This window comes from Nerophis lumbriciformis, linkage group LG06 (assembly GCF_033978685.3).
Source record: "Nerophis lumbriciformis linkage group LG06, RoL_Nlum_v2.1, whole genome shotgun sequence".
In the NCBI taxonomy this organism is placed as follows: domain Eukaryota; kingdom Metazoa; phylum Chordata; class Actinopteri; order Syngnathiformes; family Syngnathidae; genus Nerophis; species Nerophis lumbriciformis.
In genome coordinates this window covers 38,631,438-38,648,133 of record NC_084553.2, presented here as the reverse complement: position 1 = coordinate 38,648,133, position 16,696 = coordinate 38,631,438, and the positions used below count along the sequence as shown (strand labels likewise).

The 16,696-nt window shown below is 40.9% G+C and overlaps 1 protein-coding gene across 4 annotated transcripts; it reads left to right on the top strand.

Annotated features, from left to right (window-relative positions):
• The first annotated feature begins 153 nt into the window (after positions 1–153).
• hnrnph3 (heterogeneous nuclear ribonucleoprotein H3 (2H9)) lies at positions 154–16,463 on the top strand. Of its 4 annotated transcripts, none has more exons than XM_061964265.2 (11): positions 154–265; positions 839–935; positions 1,103–1,258; positions 6,119–6,262; positions 7,072–7,210; positions 7,575–7,774; positions 14,658–14,759; positions 14,943–15,058; positions 15,125–15,260; positions 15,710–15,763; positions 15,844–16,463. In XM_061964265.2, the coding sequence occupies exons 1-11, from the start codon at positions 212–214 to the stop codon at positions 15,909–15,911; spliced, it is 1,266 nt and encodes a 421-aa protein (XP_061820249.1). In that variant the 5' UTR covers positions 154–211; the 3' UTR covers positions 15,912–16,463. The 4 variants fall into 4 exon arrangements, with proteins under 4 accessions (XP_061820249.1, XP_061820251.1, XP_061820252.1 ...); XM_061964267.1 differs by having other exon boundaries at positions 232–269; XM_061964268.1 differs by lacking the exon at positions 154–265 and adding an exon at positions 385–456.
• The last annotated feature ends 233 nt before the right edge of the window (positions 16,464–16,696 follow it).

The following is a 16,696-nucleotide window of genomic DNA, read 5'->3' as shown; positions in this document are numbered from 1 at the left end:
AAAAAAATACAACAAATATAAACTTTATTTTTTACATGTGAAAAGTAATCCTCTGTGCTCTGTTTTTCACGGTCCGCCGATTGGTACAAGAATATTCAGCACAATGCTCTGACATCTTTTTTCTTTCTGCTGCCCAGAGTAGATGCCCATTTCAAGATGGCGGCCGAATTTCTCGCGGCCCAGCACAGAATGATGCGTCTATTCGTATAGTATGTCTTTGAGTCAGTGTCACCTGAGGCTCGAGACCGGGGAGGTGATTAGAGGCGTATGTACGACAATTTCGTCATTTTAAACGTATTTACAGTACTGGGATTACTTTTATGCTTAGTGACACATGCTGGTATAGAGTGACGCGGCATAACTTCGTATAAATGTAGAGAGATCGCGTTGTGTATAAGTGTATTTGACCGCTGACTATAGTTAGCGGAAGCTAGCCGCTAATGCTATCAAGCTAACGTGAGCACGTCAGAATAACCTTAGCATGTCATGCTAGGTTCGCCCGGGCTGGCTGTGGCTTTTAAATGTTCTTTTTCGTGTGTTTATCAAAGGAGACGTAATTTACTTTTGAGCGTTGTTATTGTTGTGGTTTCTGTAGGAACGTGTTCGTGTTGTAGTTACCAGTTGTTCGAGGCAATTATTTTTCCAGTTTCGAATGTTTTTGTTCGCAGAAGCTAGCATATACATTATCCGTCAATATCGGGACAGCAACTTATTTTCGCAACTGACGTTTTACTTTTGGTACTGGAGATGACTCATGTGGTTGCTATTAATGTTTACTTCCTTTCTCAAAAAGAGTAAGTTTTGAAGTCCAGTCACTTACTTACTGCTGTCGTTCCAGTGTGCCAGGATGTCTGTGACCGAAGACGATTATGTGGTGAGGATCAGAGGACTTCCATGGTCTTGCACCCAGGATGAGGTGGCCAGTTTCTTCTCTGGTGAGCACAAGTATATACATAATCACCGTCAGGGGATAAAAAGTCATCTGACCTGGCCGGGGTGGTCAGGGGGTTATGTTCAGGTTCAGATATCATGGTATCAATGTCTAAATATATATATATTTTTAAGTACATAATATGTAAGTAAATGTAAATGTTCTCTGCAGACTGTGACATCATAGGGAAAGTCAATGGAGTGTGTTTCACCTACTCAAAAGAAGGCCGCCCCAACGGAGAAGCATTTATTGAGTTGAAAACATCAGAGGATTTCAAGAATGCTCTTGCTAAAGATCGTAAATACATGGGACACCGATACATTGAGGGTAAGAAACATTTTCAAAACCTCAATTACCTCTGATATGTTTAGTATTAAACTATTTTTGTTTCTTATGAAATAATGTGCCACTATATATATATATATATATATATATATATATATATATATATATATATATATATATATATATATATATATATATCAGTGACGTGCGGTCACTAGAGGCAGGTGAGGCGGGGCCTCACCTGCCATCATGGAAAGAAAAAAATGTAAAAAGAAAAAAAAAAAATTAAATTGTTATATGTATCCAGTGATTATACTATAAAGTTATTTTCCATTTAACTTCACCAGTTTTAGATTATTTTTATTCAAAATCGCTGAATTTTCACATTTGCCGTTCAAATACTGAGAAGAGACGGTGCGGTGATCAGCAGCCAGTCGAGGCGCGTCACTCAGTGCCTCAACATGGACGGACTCGGCTAACTGCTGGTCTGCTGTGCAGTGAGACTGTATTGCTATATGAACTATATTATACATTTCCATAGTTTAGTTAGATGAGGTATATAATGTACAGTGTATTTTGTCAACAACTGTATGTGTGTAAAGTATTTCTTGTGCTGAGCGATCATAAAACGGCTGCTAAGACGCACTGGCTGAGGCACGCGTAACCACGCCTCCTGGTGCTTAAGACACGTTCGCCGCAGACTGCACCCACCGACGGGAACGCCACACCAACCAAAGCCCACACCCAAACCCTCCACGTGCAAGACCGAATCCACCCAAAAAAAGTCACTTAACAAGAAGCCAAAAAGTGCAAAAACAACATTGCTCGCGCCGGAGGAGCCGTGAACGACTTCAAGGACACTACATTAGGTACACCTGCAGACTGCAGCACGGATTTCATATTTCATTCGTTCACAACTCCTCCACACCGAACACCACTGTACCCGCACTTATAAGTAAAGGTAAGACCATAATAACGTTTTTTTTTATTAAATGTGCTTTTTTGTGTGCTACAGTTTGTATGTTTAAAGTTAAGTTAAAGCAGGGGCGTCACTAGCTTTTAAGGACAGGGGGGGCTTTGCCCCCAGGAGATGCACAGGATGCGAGCGAATGTTACGCACGAGCACAAAACTTCACAACTGGCTAACAAAGACTTAGAAATTATTCATTGTTATTATTATTATTTAAAAAAAATGCACGGGACGAAATGAAATGCTCCCCGGGACGATGGCTTTTAACCATATATTTTCTTTTTCTTTTTATGTATTTATTCATTTTACATTTTATATTAAATGTCTTGGTTTTTCCTCCCTTTGAAAATCCTATTAAATGTTTAACAAGCCATCCTATGATAAAAAAACAGCTATTAATGTAACAATACAATAAAACAAATATATTTAATGATGTTTTTTTCATTATTTTAACAATAGGCTTATGTATATTACTTTATATAGATTCTACAAGAAACACAAAACTTAAAAAATAAATGATTTACAATTGCACACACAAGGTTTTGTGCAGCTTCACTCATTGTAAAGGAAGATAATGTGCTTCGTACACCTGTAGGACCGCAAGCAAGGTCGCAGAGAAAATGCGGGCTGGAATTTGAGTGATGTGGGCATTTTCTATATGAACAAGTGGAATGGATTGGATACCGATGCACGAAAGGGGCTCTCTACCTTACGTTACGAAGTGGGGGGAAACTGAGTGAATAATAACAGGTTATATGATTATTTATTTAAACTCATATTTGGGCCACTTTATAATGAATGTCGGCATTTATTTGTAAAAAAAACCCCAAAAAACCCCAAATTATTTAGGGGGGCTTAAGAATATTTTAGGGGGGCTTGAGCCCCCCTAAAATAGGCCTAACAACGCCAATGAGTTAAAGTACCAATGATTGTCACACACACTAGGTGTGGTGAAATATGTCCTGCATTTGACCCATCCCCTTGATCACCCCCTGGGATGTGAGGGGAGCAGTGGGCAGCAGCGGCGCCGCGCCCGGGAATAATTGTTGGTGATTTAACCCCCAATTCCAACCCTTGATGCTGAGTGCCAAGCAGGGAAGAATGCTGGTATGAGCTTTTAAACATAACCCGTTAACTGCTGCCAATCAAATGGTGAATAAGATACTCTTTAGGGTTCACATGTTTGTAAATCTGACTGTGATGAAGTCAGTGCCTCACCAGTCATGAACCTCACCGCACGTCACTGATATACTGTAAATAGTAAATGGGTTAGACTTAGACTTCGACTTAGACAAACTTTAATGATCCACAAGGGAAATTGTTCAACACAGTAGCTCAGTTACAATGATGGAAAGGACAATTCAGGTATAAATAGACTAATATAGCGATTACATTTTTTTTTTAATATATACGAATAATTCATATTATGTGTACAGAATAATATATGTACAGATATATTATATTATGTCTATAACATATATACTATATATACCAATGACCATGTACAATATTACAGTATATACAGTATATGTGACAGCAGCAGCATAAAATAGAGAGTAGATCCAGCAGAAAATAGAAAATAGACGTTAAAAACAAAGAAGTAGCTAACATGTCAGGTGTCAGGTAATAGGCAGATATCATCTATTGCTGTATGGCGAGTGATTATACAGCTGGATGGAGTGTGGAATGAAGGAGTTCTTGAATCGCACAGTGCGGGAAGGAAGCTGGAGGAGCCTGTTGGAGTATGAGCTCCGCTGTCCCTTAATTGTCAGGTGGAGTGGGTGGGCAGGATTGGTACTTGTATAGCGCTTTTCTACCTTTTTTAAGGAACTCAAAGCGCTTTGACACTATTTCCACATTCACCCATTCACACACACACATTCACACTCTGTACAGTGGTTTCTCAACATACAAGCACAGTGCATTTATGAGCGAGCTGGTAACTTATTAAACTCGCATTCCAAAGCCCGTTGAAATAAATTGAAAACAATTTTAATGCGTGCTCGGCCCTACCAAAATAATACCGCAATGTAACATACCTTTTAAAAAAGAGACGCAAAGATTTATACAATAAAGATTTTTTGAAAAACATTACAACAGCATGTACTACCAACAACTACAATAGTTTTGTATGAAGTATTGTAGGTTTGTGCTGTATGGCCGAAAAAATAAAATCTCCAAATTTTCACAAAATAGTTTTCCGATTTTTTCCCCCCCTACTTTTTAAAGAAACCAATGAATACAAATGACAGAGATAAACAAGTTTAAAACAAGTTTTTCTTATTTTGATCGACTAATAGTTTGAAAGGGCACTGCATACACTGCATCTTACTTTTGGAATAATTACATTTGAATAATGCCGTTCTTTTTACACCAGATATAAATCATACGTTGTATGGATACATTTCTAAGCAGTAAATTAATAGTTTCCTCTGGGAAGCAATTCTTTAGTATTAAATAAAATACTTCTGTTAACAAAAATAGCATTGCTCTTTGCATGCAGATAAATAATAACCTCCAACATTGAGATAAATAAAGTGAAAACTTCAAACTTTTGTCTTGAATAAAAAACTTCTGCAAATAAAAATGTTGTATTATACATTGTATGCAAATAAATAATCAAGTAAAATATTGAGAATACTATAGTTTCAGTAAGTGGATAAAGGCAGGATTTTTCATTCACACATCTAGGCGGCATTTTGAAGAATGTACATGCCGATTTATCGACGCTTGAAAAACTTACCGACATCATTTTCATTTATCGTTGGTTAAATTGACTTATTGAATCTCGGCCCAGGCCTACACATCACTGTCTAACCAACACTTATATTTGTTTCTTGTTTAAACAAAGCAGGAACAAACAAGTAACAACATATTAACTCTTTATTGCACGGCACTGTTACAATTATTACTTCAACCGACTGTGAAAATGCTATTAACCTAAAGCAAAACAAAAAGCAGAGACAGCTCGTACTCGTAATTAGTCGCCACTTAATCTAGACACTGTTACAATTATTACTTCAACCGACTGTGAAAATGCTATTAACCTAAAGCAAAACAAAAAGCAGAGACAGCTCGTACTCGTAATTAGTCGCCACTTAATCTAGAGGTTGTAAATAAAGCTTTGATTATTTTTTACTCGCCTGTTGTCTTTATTGAGTTTAACGTGTATGCCCACGCGTCTTCTTTATCCTCAGGAGGACTTCAATAGTGCAACAATAGTCTTCTGATGCTGTTCACACTTGTTCCACAAATTTTCAAACAAACAGATGAGGGAGTTTTAATTCCAAAAGTAAAACAAAGTGCGGTAATAAATTTGTTTGCCTCTACTCTCTTCATTCCACCACCAATAAACCCAACTCAAACCAAACTCAAATGTATTACCTGTGGTATGATAGCTGTCATTGCCTCTTAAAGGCACAGTACACACTCTTTCACCAATACATTAAATCCAACAATTTGCACACCAATTCTACCCCACTTTAGCAATCTTCTTTCCAAATTAATTTACTAAGTTTTAACCAAAAACTAATCATGGCAACTATAGCCTTTGGCCTCAACAGTAAAGGTACCATTGTACGGTATATTGTAACTCAAATTTTGCACCCAATCGGTTTCAGGACATTGGTCAACTTCCAATTTGTTAGATTAGAAAAAAATGTTTTAACCACTATACAGTCAGGTTTGAAGTTATATTTTTAACTATCATACAAGCTTAAAAATAAAGTACCTTCTGTTGAATAATGCACAAAGCTGTGAATTCTCGCTGTATCATTGATGTCCGCTTGTTGCCAACTTGCAGAATAGGTTATATTCTCCATCACTGTCACTCTGTTTTGTGCAAACAAGTTTTATTGTTTGTGTGTAGTCTTGTTTCTCATGTACTGTTATTTAGTTAAACTGTAAATAACTGTTGTGTGTTTGTAAATTAGTATTCAAGTCAAACCATAGCGAGATGGACTGGGTGCTGAAGCGTAGCGGCCCTGAGGACTATGACAGCTCCAGTGGCTGCATGCTGAGACTCAGAGGCCTGCCCTTTGGCTGCAGCAAGGAAGAAATAGTTCAATTCTTTTCAGGTACAAATTTTTGAAGATACAATGTCACAAGAACCACATACCTAACCCGTTCTCATATTGCACTTTTTATATCACATTGTTTAGCAACATACGTGTAATGTATCTCAACACTCTTTAACCAAACATGCCTGAATGCCTAAAATACACAAGTTCCACAGGCTCACACTAACTTACCCAGCTTTGTAATATTCAATTTGCTGTGACAGGGAGGATTGCATGTGTGCATACAAGTGTTCATGTCTGTCTGTGCTTGCAGTATGTTGACTAGATATAACCTTGTTTTAATATGTTAGCATGTTAATGGAAAGTATTTATGAACTATGCAAAAAAAAAATTGAATAGGCTGGCTAGATCAGGGGAAACAAATGATGCACGACACTGATCTGGGGTCAGCTCCATTGCCATCCAAAAGTGATGCAACATTCATACCTGTTTCGAGAAGAATGACTGAGCCTCCCGAGTCTGATACAGAATTGGACATCCCAAACTACACTCACTTCTTTAGGTACACCTGCAGAATGAGCTAATGATGTCTTTACAAAGTAGTAAGAATGCTCAGTTTAAGGTGTGCCTAATGTTGTGGCCAGTCTGTCAATTGCTCATGAGATACAACAATTGACCTCCTCTGTGGCGTTTGCTGACTCCAGGCCAGTGTTGAGGGCTTATTCCATGTAGTAGTCATGTCAGACAATGTACTTATTTTGAAGAGATTGTAATAGCGCTGATAAAATGTCATGTCCTCCACCTGAAAGCTCCAGCAGGTGTTGTCTGCCTACCGACTTATGTATTTATGTGTGCTTGGGTTGAAGGGTTGAGAATCGTGCCAAATGGGATTACTCTGCCAGTGGACTACCAGGGGAGGAGCACAGGGGAAGCCTTCGTGCAGTTTGCCTCAAAGGAGATAGCAGACAAGGCTCGGGGAAAACACAAGGAAAGAATAGGGCACAGGTGGGACAGACGGCAAGGGGGACGGGCTGCTTCTATTCTAGTCTATATTGGGGAATGTGTAATGTTAAAGGGTCTGCTAGAATTACTATCATTTGTTATGGGTCAAGTTTGTTTGTATTTATTGGTCAAATCTAAAACCTAATGTATTGTATTAGAACATCATACCAATCATTCTTTAATTGGGGGGATTAGCAGGGCATAGTGGAGGCTGTTGGGTGAGTTGGAGGTATAAAAAGTTAAAACAACCCTAACTGCAGGTCTATTTGTCTTGTGCTTATCTCTTTTTTTGTGTATGTGACTTGTCCAACATGAGCCATGTCCTCCTCTAAACCCTCTTGCCTGCCCCTTAACCCTCACCTTGCAGATATATAGAGATCTTTAAGAGCAGCCGTGTTGAGATCCGATCTTTCTACGATGAGCCCCGGCGGGGGATGGGGGGCCAGAGACCTGGGCCCTATGACAGACCCATAATGGAGGGGCCCAGGGGTGGATACTTTAACTCTGGGCCCGGACGTGCTGGCTCAATGGGGGACAACATGAGGGGTGGAGGCGGCTATGGAGGAGGTAAGCACTTTGCCTTGGAGTGTGCTCAACATGCAGCTGGGAGACTGTATAAACGTTTGATTTAAGGTAGAACATGCTTACCGATGCTAGTGGAAATTTTAAAATCTTTGAATGTAGCGGTAGAAAATGGATGGATGGATGGGTTGTGATTGAGTATGGGATATATATGTTTAGTATTAGTATTAGTAGTAAGTATATGGAACCAACCGCTGACTGTCCAATCAGAATTAACCCTTGGGCAACCCTAGGGCCCAAAACCGGCATTCAATGTGTTCCTTATGTCAGTGTTTAACCATACGGCTGCCAAAACATTTGTTTCTCAGCTGTAATCCGTATGGGCAGCAGCGGTACTGAGTTGTAATACACTTTTCCGCCACAGATGTACAGAACTGAACTCAGTTTCTAAAGCACAAAAATTAAGACTAAAGTCATGAAGCTGTGTTTCATTTGCACTTTAAAAAATATTGACAGTTAAACATATTTTTATGTATTATAATTTTAGTTAGAATTTATTTTAGCACTAATTGTATGTAGATGTATTCTTCATTTGTTTGTATGAGCCCATTCTGCAGTATAATTGATTAGTATTTATTTTTGTAATCAGCCTGACCTAATCCTTGATAATCTTTGATTAACACATGAGGCCCTTTTCCACCAAAAGTTCAAGAACGTTTTGTTCCTGGAACATTTTGTTCCTGGAACATCTCGTTCCTGGATGTATAGGTTCCTGAAGAAGTGTGGTTTGTGTTTCCACCGCATTTCACAGTTCAGGGTAGTTTTTACAAATCAGGCTGATGATGTATGGAGGAGTGGTTGACCATATTTCTATACTAATACTATGTAAATAAACAGACAATATTAATAATAAATAATAATGGATTAGATTTTATATGGCGATTTTCTATAATTAGATACTCAAAGCACTCACAGAAAAGTGGGAACCCATCATTCATTCACACATGGTGGTGGTAAGCTACATTTGTAGCCACAGCTGCCCTGGGGTAGACTGACGGAAGCGAGGCTGCCAGTTTGCGCCTACGGTCCCTCCGACCACCACTTATCATTCATTCACCAGTGTGAGCGTTACTGGGGGCAAGGGTGAAGTCTCCTGCCCAAGGACACAACGGCAGTGATTTAGATGTCAAGTTTAGGTCACAGTTCTTTCCCTAAAAAGTAAGTAAATGAAATACAAAGCAATAATATATAAAACGATGTAATGTACACGTCAGGCTTTTTGTCCGCGATGTCCAACAGTGAGAAAGTCATCCTCTCGGTAAATGATGAAATCATGAGGGTCAGGCAAATCTTTTGGGTTCATTTCAGCTGTAAATAACAATCTATAAATAATAAATGTCAGGTTTTATCTCACGCCGACAACACGAACACGTTGTTTTAGCTTGTTAGACATTCTGTTCATTCGGTTTGAGGCTACCCAAAATTGGTTGTTACTGACTACAACATGTAATAAAGTAAATAATTAATATTTGATGTTATTTACCTTTGTTCTACTCATGTGCTGCCTCCTTTATTTTCCAGTTATCCAATCAAATCTCAAGAGTAGTAAGCCGTTCAGGTCGTTACTTCGAGTCCGGCTTACTCCCTGTAAATATGTTTAAAAGAGTCCATCCACTTCTCATAGCTTCGCGTATCAAAATGAAATTTGTAAAAACTAATAAACAACAATAAACTGCATGTAGTTTAAAGTAGGGATGTCAAAGTTAATGCTGAAATATTGTGTAAATTATTTTATAGACATATTCTGGTTGAGTCCTCAATTACAAATGATTACCAGACTGAATATTACATTTAATTAATTAATAGGGAAGGTTCAAACATTGCCATGCATCAATATAAAGACCATTAACTTGTACAACATGTAATGTACAGAATATCAGAAGCATTTATTCAGGTAGAAATATCATAAATTACAGCTGGAATAGGCTCCAGCCCCCTGTTACTCCAAAAGGGACAAGCGGTAGAACATGGATGGATATTACAAAAACATCTTCAACAATGAAAGCGTGATCATAACAATCAACATTTTGTGTTATTTATGCGTAAAACTTATCTAAACGTGGAAGCGTAGCTCCTCCGCTGAATGCAAATGCTCCTAAAGCAGGAATACAAATTCTGTATTTCTACAAAATCTGGCAAAACACCAATACACAGTAGGCATTTTTTAAATTGTCATTAAATCATGTTTGCTCTGTTTGTGTTGAGCTGTTTAAAACATATTTCAATAAAGCATATTAATTGTCCGTTTATGGTGTTAAAATTTGAAAATTATCTGTCTAGGGTACTTATTAATGATGAAAGATTTGGGATAGGCTACAGCACCCCCCGCAATGGACAAGCAGTAGAAAATAGATGGATGGATCTGCGATAAATTTTTAGTTAATTATGAACAAAATGCGATTAATCGCGATTAAATATTTTTATCATTTGACATTCCTATTTTAAAGACTATGGCTGAGTAAAAACACTCCCAAGATAGTTTCCTGCATGTCGAAAGCTCCTTTCGTTCTTCTTTCTCTATGTTGTCAAGTTTGTTGTAATAGAAATACACAATAAATAAGAAATAAACAAGTCGCTGCGTATATTCCATTGGCGGTTGTGTGTTTGAAAGATAAGTTTTAGGAAGACCTCCAAGTTTGTTCAACCAATCAGCGTTCGACAGCAGAGCCCGCCTCCTAAAAGGTTCCGGGGCGCTTCCAAAAGTCGCACCCAGCAGGCAGGAACTCCGAAAGGTTTCTGAAGAACCAAATCTACCCAGGTCATTTTTGGTGGAAACACAGGGGGAACTTTATTTACCAGGGTAAATGGGAAAGTTCCTGTAAAAGTTCCTGCGGTGGAAAAGGGCACATGGTTTCATATTATTTGAAAAAGTTAAAAACTGTAAGTAGGTTAAATATGAATATGAATGAAATCAAGAGTAAAATTACTAATTCAATGTTAATATTTGATTGGACCCTTCTCTCGTGGAAAAGTTGGGCCCTGTGGTCAAAAACTTAATATTGATAGAACAATCTGAAGTTGGTAAAAGATTTCAAAGATGACAGTTAAAAAAAATAAGACACTTAAAGGGGAATAAGAATTTTTTTTTACCTATCGTTCACAATCATTATGAGAGACAAGAACACAAGAGGTCTTTATTTTTTTTGCTTTCTAACATAAAAATCAGCTTGTTCTGAGTGGCTAGCAATGCAGCTAATGAGAGCAATCAATTCTGCCTCTAAATCACTTTAAAAATGCATTGAAAAACTGTAATACTTAATTTATGTTCCCTACCCTGTTTAATAACCAAACTGTAGTGACATTGTTATTGTAAGAGCGAACACTGAGGAAATATTTTCTATTGTAGTAACACATCACCATGCTTTGGTATTAGCCATAAAAGCTAACTACGGCCAGAGATAAGGTAGCTTCTATAACAACACAACGCGTTTGAGTTGGTAATGCACAACACTGCGATACAACACCAAATTGCACTGATTGAAAAACATGAACAAACATTACAGTATCTGTAAAGTATTAGCCCACATTTCATGTTTTTTTGTACACAGCTGAGCTAGCCCCAGAGCGTGTGTACTGTAGTTGTAATACCACACATGGCGTGCTGTGTGTATCATGGTCAATATTAAAATTGACTTACTCGATGAATAGTTGTTGGTTTCCTGTTGATTTTGGGTACATAATCCATTTATGTTGAAATAGTTTGGCTCCAAGTACTATATTTATAGCGTCAAAATCGCTTTTATCTCCCTTTCCTGGGTTCCGTCTGCTCCAACGTCTCACTCTTCCTTCATGCTCACTTTTATAAGCAGCAGTATCTTTAGCCTCAAAAGTGTAAGGTTGTAAATCCTCATTTGTTCAAAAATAGTCGTCTTCGTTGTCTGTTGCCAAGTCTGCCATGATTGGAAAACACTCGTGTTTGATTCCGAAAGTAGAACAAACATGTGTTGCCAGAAGTCAGACGTGCGCTGCTATGGAAACAAATCAATGTGTGGTATAAATCAGTCGGTTTTAAAAATGATCAAAATACGCTAAATATTGAACATATTACATATTGTTAAGAACGTGTCTGTTACTACATTATATATAGACTTGCAGTGTGTGTATAAAACGTTGACTCCATTAACTGCATTTTCAAGCATTTTTATCATCTTTAAAATCCTAAAAAAAAAAAAAAAAAGGTGATGTAAGCGATCGGCAAAATTCCAAAAAAAAGTGCAGTCCTAATTTAAATGAGCAGATCCCTTTTGGATCCTAAGCGGAAGTGTGTACAGTCAAGCACAAGAAATGGTGCATCATAATTAATAATATCCATCCATCCATCTTCTTCCGCTTATCCGAGGTCGGGTCGCGGGGGCAGCAGCCTAAGCAGGGAAGCCCAGACTTCCCTCTCCCCAGCCACCTCGTCCAGCTCCTCCCGGGGGATCCCGAGGCGTTCCCAGGCCAGCCGGGAGACATAGTCTTCCCAACGTGTCCTGGGTCTTCCTCGTGGCCTCCTACCGGTCGGACATGCCCTAAACACCTCCTTAGGGAGGCGCTCGGGTGGCATCCTGACCAGATGCCCGAACCACCTCATCTGGCTCCTCTCGATGCGGAGGAGCAGCGGCTTTACTTTGAGCTCCCCCCGGATGACAGAGCTTCTCACCCTATCTCTAAGGGAGAGCCCCGCCACCCGGCGGAGGAAACTCATTTCGGCCGCTTGTACCCGTGATCTTGTCCTTTCGGTCATAACCCAAAGCTCATGACCATAGGTGAGGATGGGAACGTAGATCGACCGGTAAATTGAGAGCTTTGCCTTCCGGCTCAGCTCCTTCTTCACCACAACGGATCGATACAGCGTCCGCATTACTGAAGACGCCGCACCGATCCGCCTGTCGATCTCACGATCCACTCTTCCCTCACTCGTGAACAAGACTCCGAGGTACTTGAACTCCTCCACTTGGGGCAAGATCTCCTCCCCAACCCGGAGATGGCACTCCACCCTTTTCCGGGCGAGAACCATGGACTCGGACTTGGAGGTGCTGATTCTCATCCCAGTCGCTTCACACTCAGCTGCGAACCGATCCAGTGAGAGCTGAAGATCCTGGCCAGATGAAGCCATCAGGACCAAATCATCTGCAAAAAGCAGAGACCTAATCCTGCAGCCACCAAACCGGATCCCCTCAACGCCTTGACTGCGCCTAGAAATTCTGTCCATAAAAGTTATGAACAGAATCGGTGACAAAGGGCAGCCTTGGCGGAGTCCAACCCTCACCGGAAACGTGTCCGACTTACTGCCGGCAATGCGAACCAAGCTCTGACACTGATCATACAGGGAGCGGACCGCCACAATCACACAGTCCGAAACCCCATACTCTCTGAGCACTCCCCACAGGACTTCCCGAGGGACACGGTCGAATGCCTTCTCCAAGTCCACAAAGCACATGTAGACTGGTTGGGCAAACTCCCATGCACCCTCAAGGACCCTGCCGAGAGTATAGAGCTGGTCCACAGTTCCACGACCAGGACGAAAACCACACTGTTCCTCCTGAATCCGAGGTTCGACTATCCGGCGTAGCCTCCTCTCCAGTACACCTGAATAGACCTTACCGGGAAGGCTGAGGAGTGTGATCCCACGATAGTTAGAACACACCCTCCGGTTCCCCTTTTTAAAGAGAGGAACCACCACCCCGGTCTGCCAATCCAGAGGTACTGCCCCCGATGTCCACGCGATGCTGCAGAGTCTTGTCAACCAAGACAGCCCTACAGCATCCAGAGCCTTAAGGAACTCCGGGCGGATCTCATCCACCCCCGGGGCCTTGCCACCGAGGAGCTTTTTAACTACCTCAGCAACCTCAGCCCCAGAAATAGGAGAGCCCACCACAGATTCCTCAGGCACTGCTTCCTCATAGGAAGACGTGTTGGTGGGATTGAGGAGGTCTTCGAAGTATTCCCTCCACCGATCCACAACTTCCGCAGTCGAGGTCAGCAGAACACCATCCGCACCATACACGGTGTTGGTAGTGCACTGCTTCCCCTTCCTGAGGCGGTGGATGGTGGTCCAGAATCGCTTCGAAGCCGTCCGGAAGTCGTTTTCCATGGCTTCCCCGAACTCCTCCCATGTCCGAGTTTTTGCCTCCGCGACCGCTGAAGCCGCACACCGCTTGGCCTGTCGGTACCTGTCCGCTGCCTCAGGAGTCCCATGAGCCAAAAGAACCCGATAGGACTCCTTCTTCAGCTTGACGGCATCCCTCACCGCCGGTGTCCACCAACGGGTTCTAGGATTACCGCCACGACAGGCACCAACTACCTTGCGGCCACAGCTCCAATCAGCCGCCTCGACAATAGAGGTGCGGAACATGGTCCACTCGGACTCAATGTCCAGCACCTCCCTCGTGACATGTTCAAAGTTCTTCCGGAGGTGGGAATTGAAACTCTCTCTGACAGGAGACTCTGCCAGACGTTCCCAGCAAACCCTCACAATGCGTTTGGGCCTGCCAGGTCTGTCCGGCATCCTCCCCCACCATCGCAGCCAACTCACCACCAGGTGGTGATCGGTAGAAAGCTCCGCCCCTCTCTTCACCCGAGTGTCCAAAACATGAGGCCGCAAATCCGATGACACAACTACAAAGTCGATCATAGAACTGCGGCCTAGGGTGTCCTGGTGCCAAGTGCACATATGGACACCCTTATGCTTGAACATGGTGTTCGTTAATAATATGTTAAAGTCTAATATTTGCGTCGGTTAAAAAAAATAAAAAATGGAAATACCTTTATATTATATAGGTCCAGGTCTGACCCTTGAAATAAACGGACCCCAGCATTGTTGTTTATTAGAATATTTCAGTGGTCTGCTGTGCTTTCTCTACTGATCCTTGCCTTGCGTGTTCAGGTTACGGCCACAGCTTTGATGGCTACAACGGATTAAACAGTTCCTGCAGCTTTGGAAACTGCATGTTTGACGAACGAGTGAGAGAAGAACGTGGCTCAAGAGGTGAAGTACACTTTGTATGGAACACCTGCAGTAGTCCTCACCTAAAATGAGTGTGTTGTCCATTCAGAAGTTCCTAATACACACCAGTCAAAGTGATCAAAGCTAAATGAGACAATGTGATGGTTTCTTCGCTATAATCACACACAGGTGCATTCTCAAATAAGTTAATTGTGTTTGCTTCAGGGATGGGAGGCCACAGTCTCAGTCGTTTGGCAGACGGGGACTCAGCCTTCCACGGGGGCCATTTTGTCCACATGAGGGGTCTGCCTTTTAGGGCCAACGAGGGAGACGTGGCTAAAGTAAGAATGCACTCACACATTTCCTTGTCTTACCAGATGCTGGATTACACTTTGTTTCCTTTGCAGTTCTTCTCGCCTTTGAACCCACTGAGGGTCCACATTGACGTCGCTCCAAATGGCAAGTTGACAGGAGAGGCGAATGTAGAGTTCCGCTCTCATGAGGATGCAGTTGCGGCCATGTCCAAAGACAAGAACCACATGCGTATGTCCTATGTCTTCTCGTATTTCATCCAATTATCATCAGGATGGGAATTAGTACGATTTTTACGATTGCAATTGCAGAACGATCCAGTTCTTTGATTCTCTTGTCAATTATCATTTGGAAAAAAGGACACCAAACTGGTCGATTAGCATCAACTTTGTTTAGTTGAGAAGAAAAATTAAATTGATTCCAAGTTATGCCAATGTTTCTGCATATTGGTGGTATTTCCCCCCTTTTGATGAAATATCAACATTGCAAATGTTGTAACTTCATAATTCTTTCTCGTGAAAGTTAACTCAATTGTTTATGCCACTTGGGTGCCGTGTGTGATGATGTCATTCGTGCTCACAGGAGCCAATAAGCGATTAGTTTGGCATACACCAGGAACGATTATTGATTCCCATTCTGAGTTATCAATCCATGAAACTGATTGACCACTTTCTCTACAGAGCATCGCTACATCGAATTATTTCTCAACTCAACTGCCAGTGGAACCGAAATGAGTAAGTTATTATTAATAATCAAATCCACTTTTAGTGTTCTGTTGTCTGTTAGTAATTGAGGTTCTTTTGGCATGTCTCAGGTCGTGGAAGTTACTATAGTAACTCAGGAGGAGGCTCACGAATCAGTGGGCTGCGAGGCCTATACTGATATTATTCAAAACTTCCTCTCGTTCCTCCCCCCAAAAATATTTTCCCAAACTTGTGAGCCCAACTGACATTTATGCCTTCACCTCCAATTCTGAAGCAGTCGCACTTTTCCTTAAAAATGTTTGCCCTTGTTGCAGTCGTGACACTACATGAGACGAAGACGGACATGATTACGGTCTGATTTACTAGGAATCTTCTGTTTTTCCACCTGTTGGGGGAGTGAACCTTACAATAATCAACACATTTTAATTTAATGCATCAATGTCAGGACCAGTCACTGTCACCTTGGATCACATATTTCTATAACTCTTCAAACAAGAAGCCTTTGTTTGGCTACTTATGTTTAAGGCTGATTCCAGATTTGGTTTGCTCCTAAGGTTCAACAAGTTTGTGTTTTCTTTTAAACTATTAATCTTTGCCAGTTGATGATAGAATCTAAGTTAGTTGTTGTATTTGGATGACCAAGAATGAAAGTGGAAGTCTATATTTCAACTGTAGGACATCCATGCAATTGTTGTACATTTGGCCTAATAAATTTTATATGTAATACTGACCTGTCATGTTTCTGGTTGCATGTACATTTTGCATTAAGTAATGTTAGGGTTGTCAAAGATAATGTGAACGCATTGAGCCACAAGCAGGAAAATAATGATTAGAAATCGACAAAAAAAAGGTACATCATGGAAATACCAGGTCCAAAGCCATGACAAGTTCTTACAATTTACTTATTTTTTTTATTTTTTTAAATACACGATTTGCTGGAGCAACAGCCGGAGGCCGAGCATC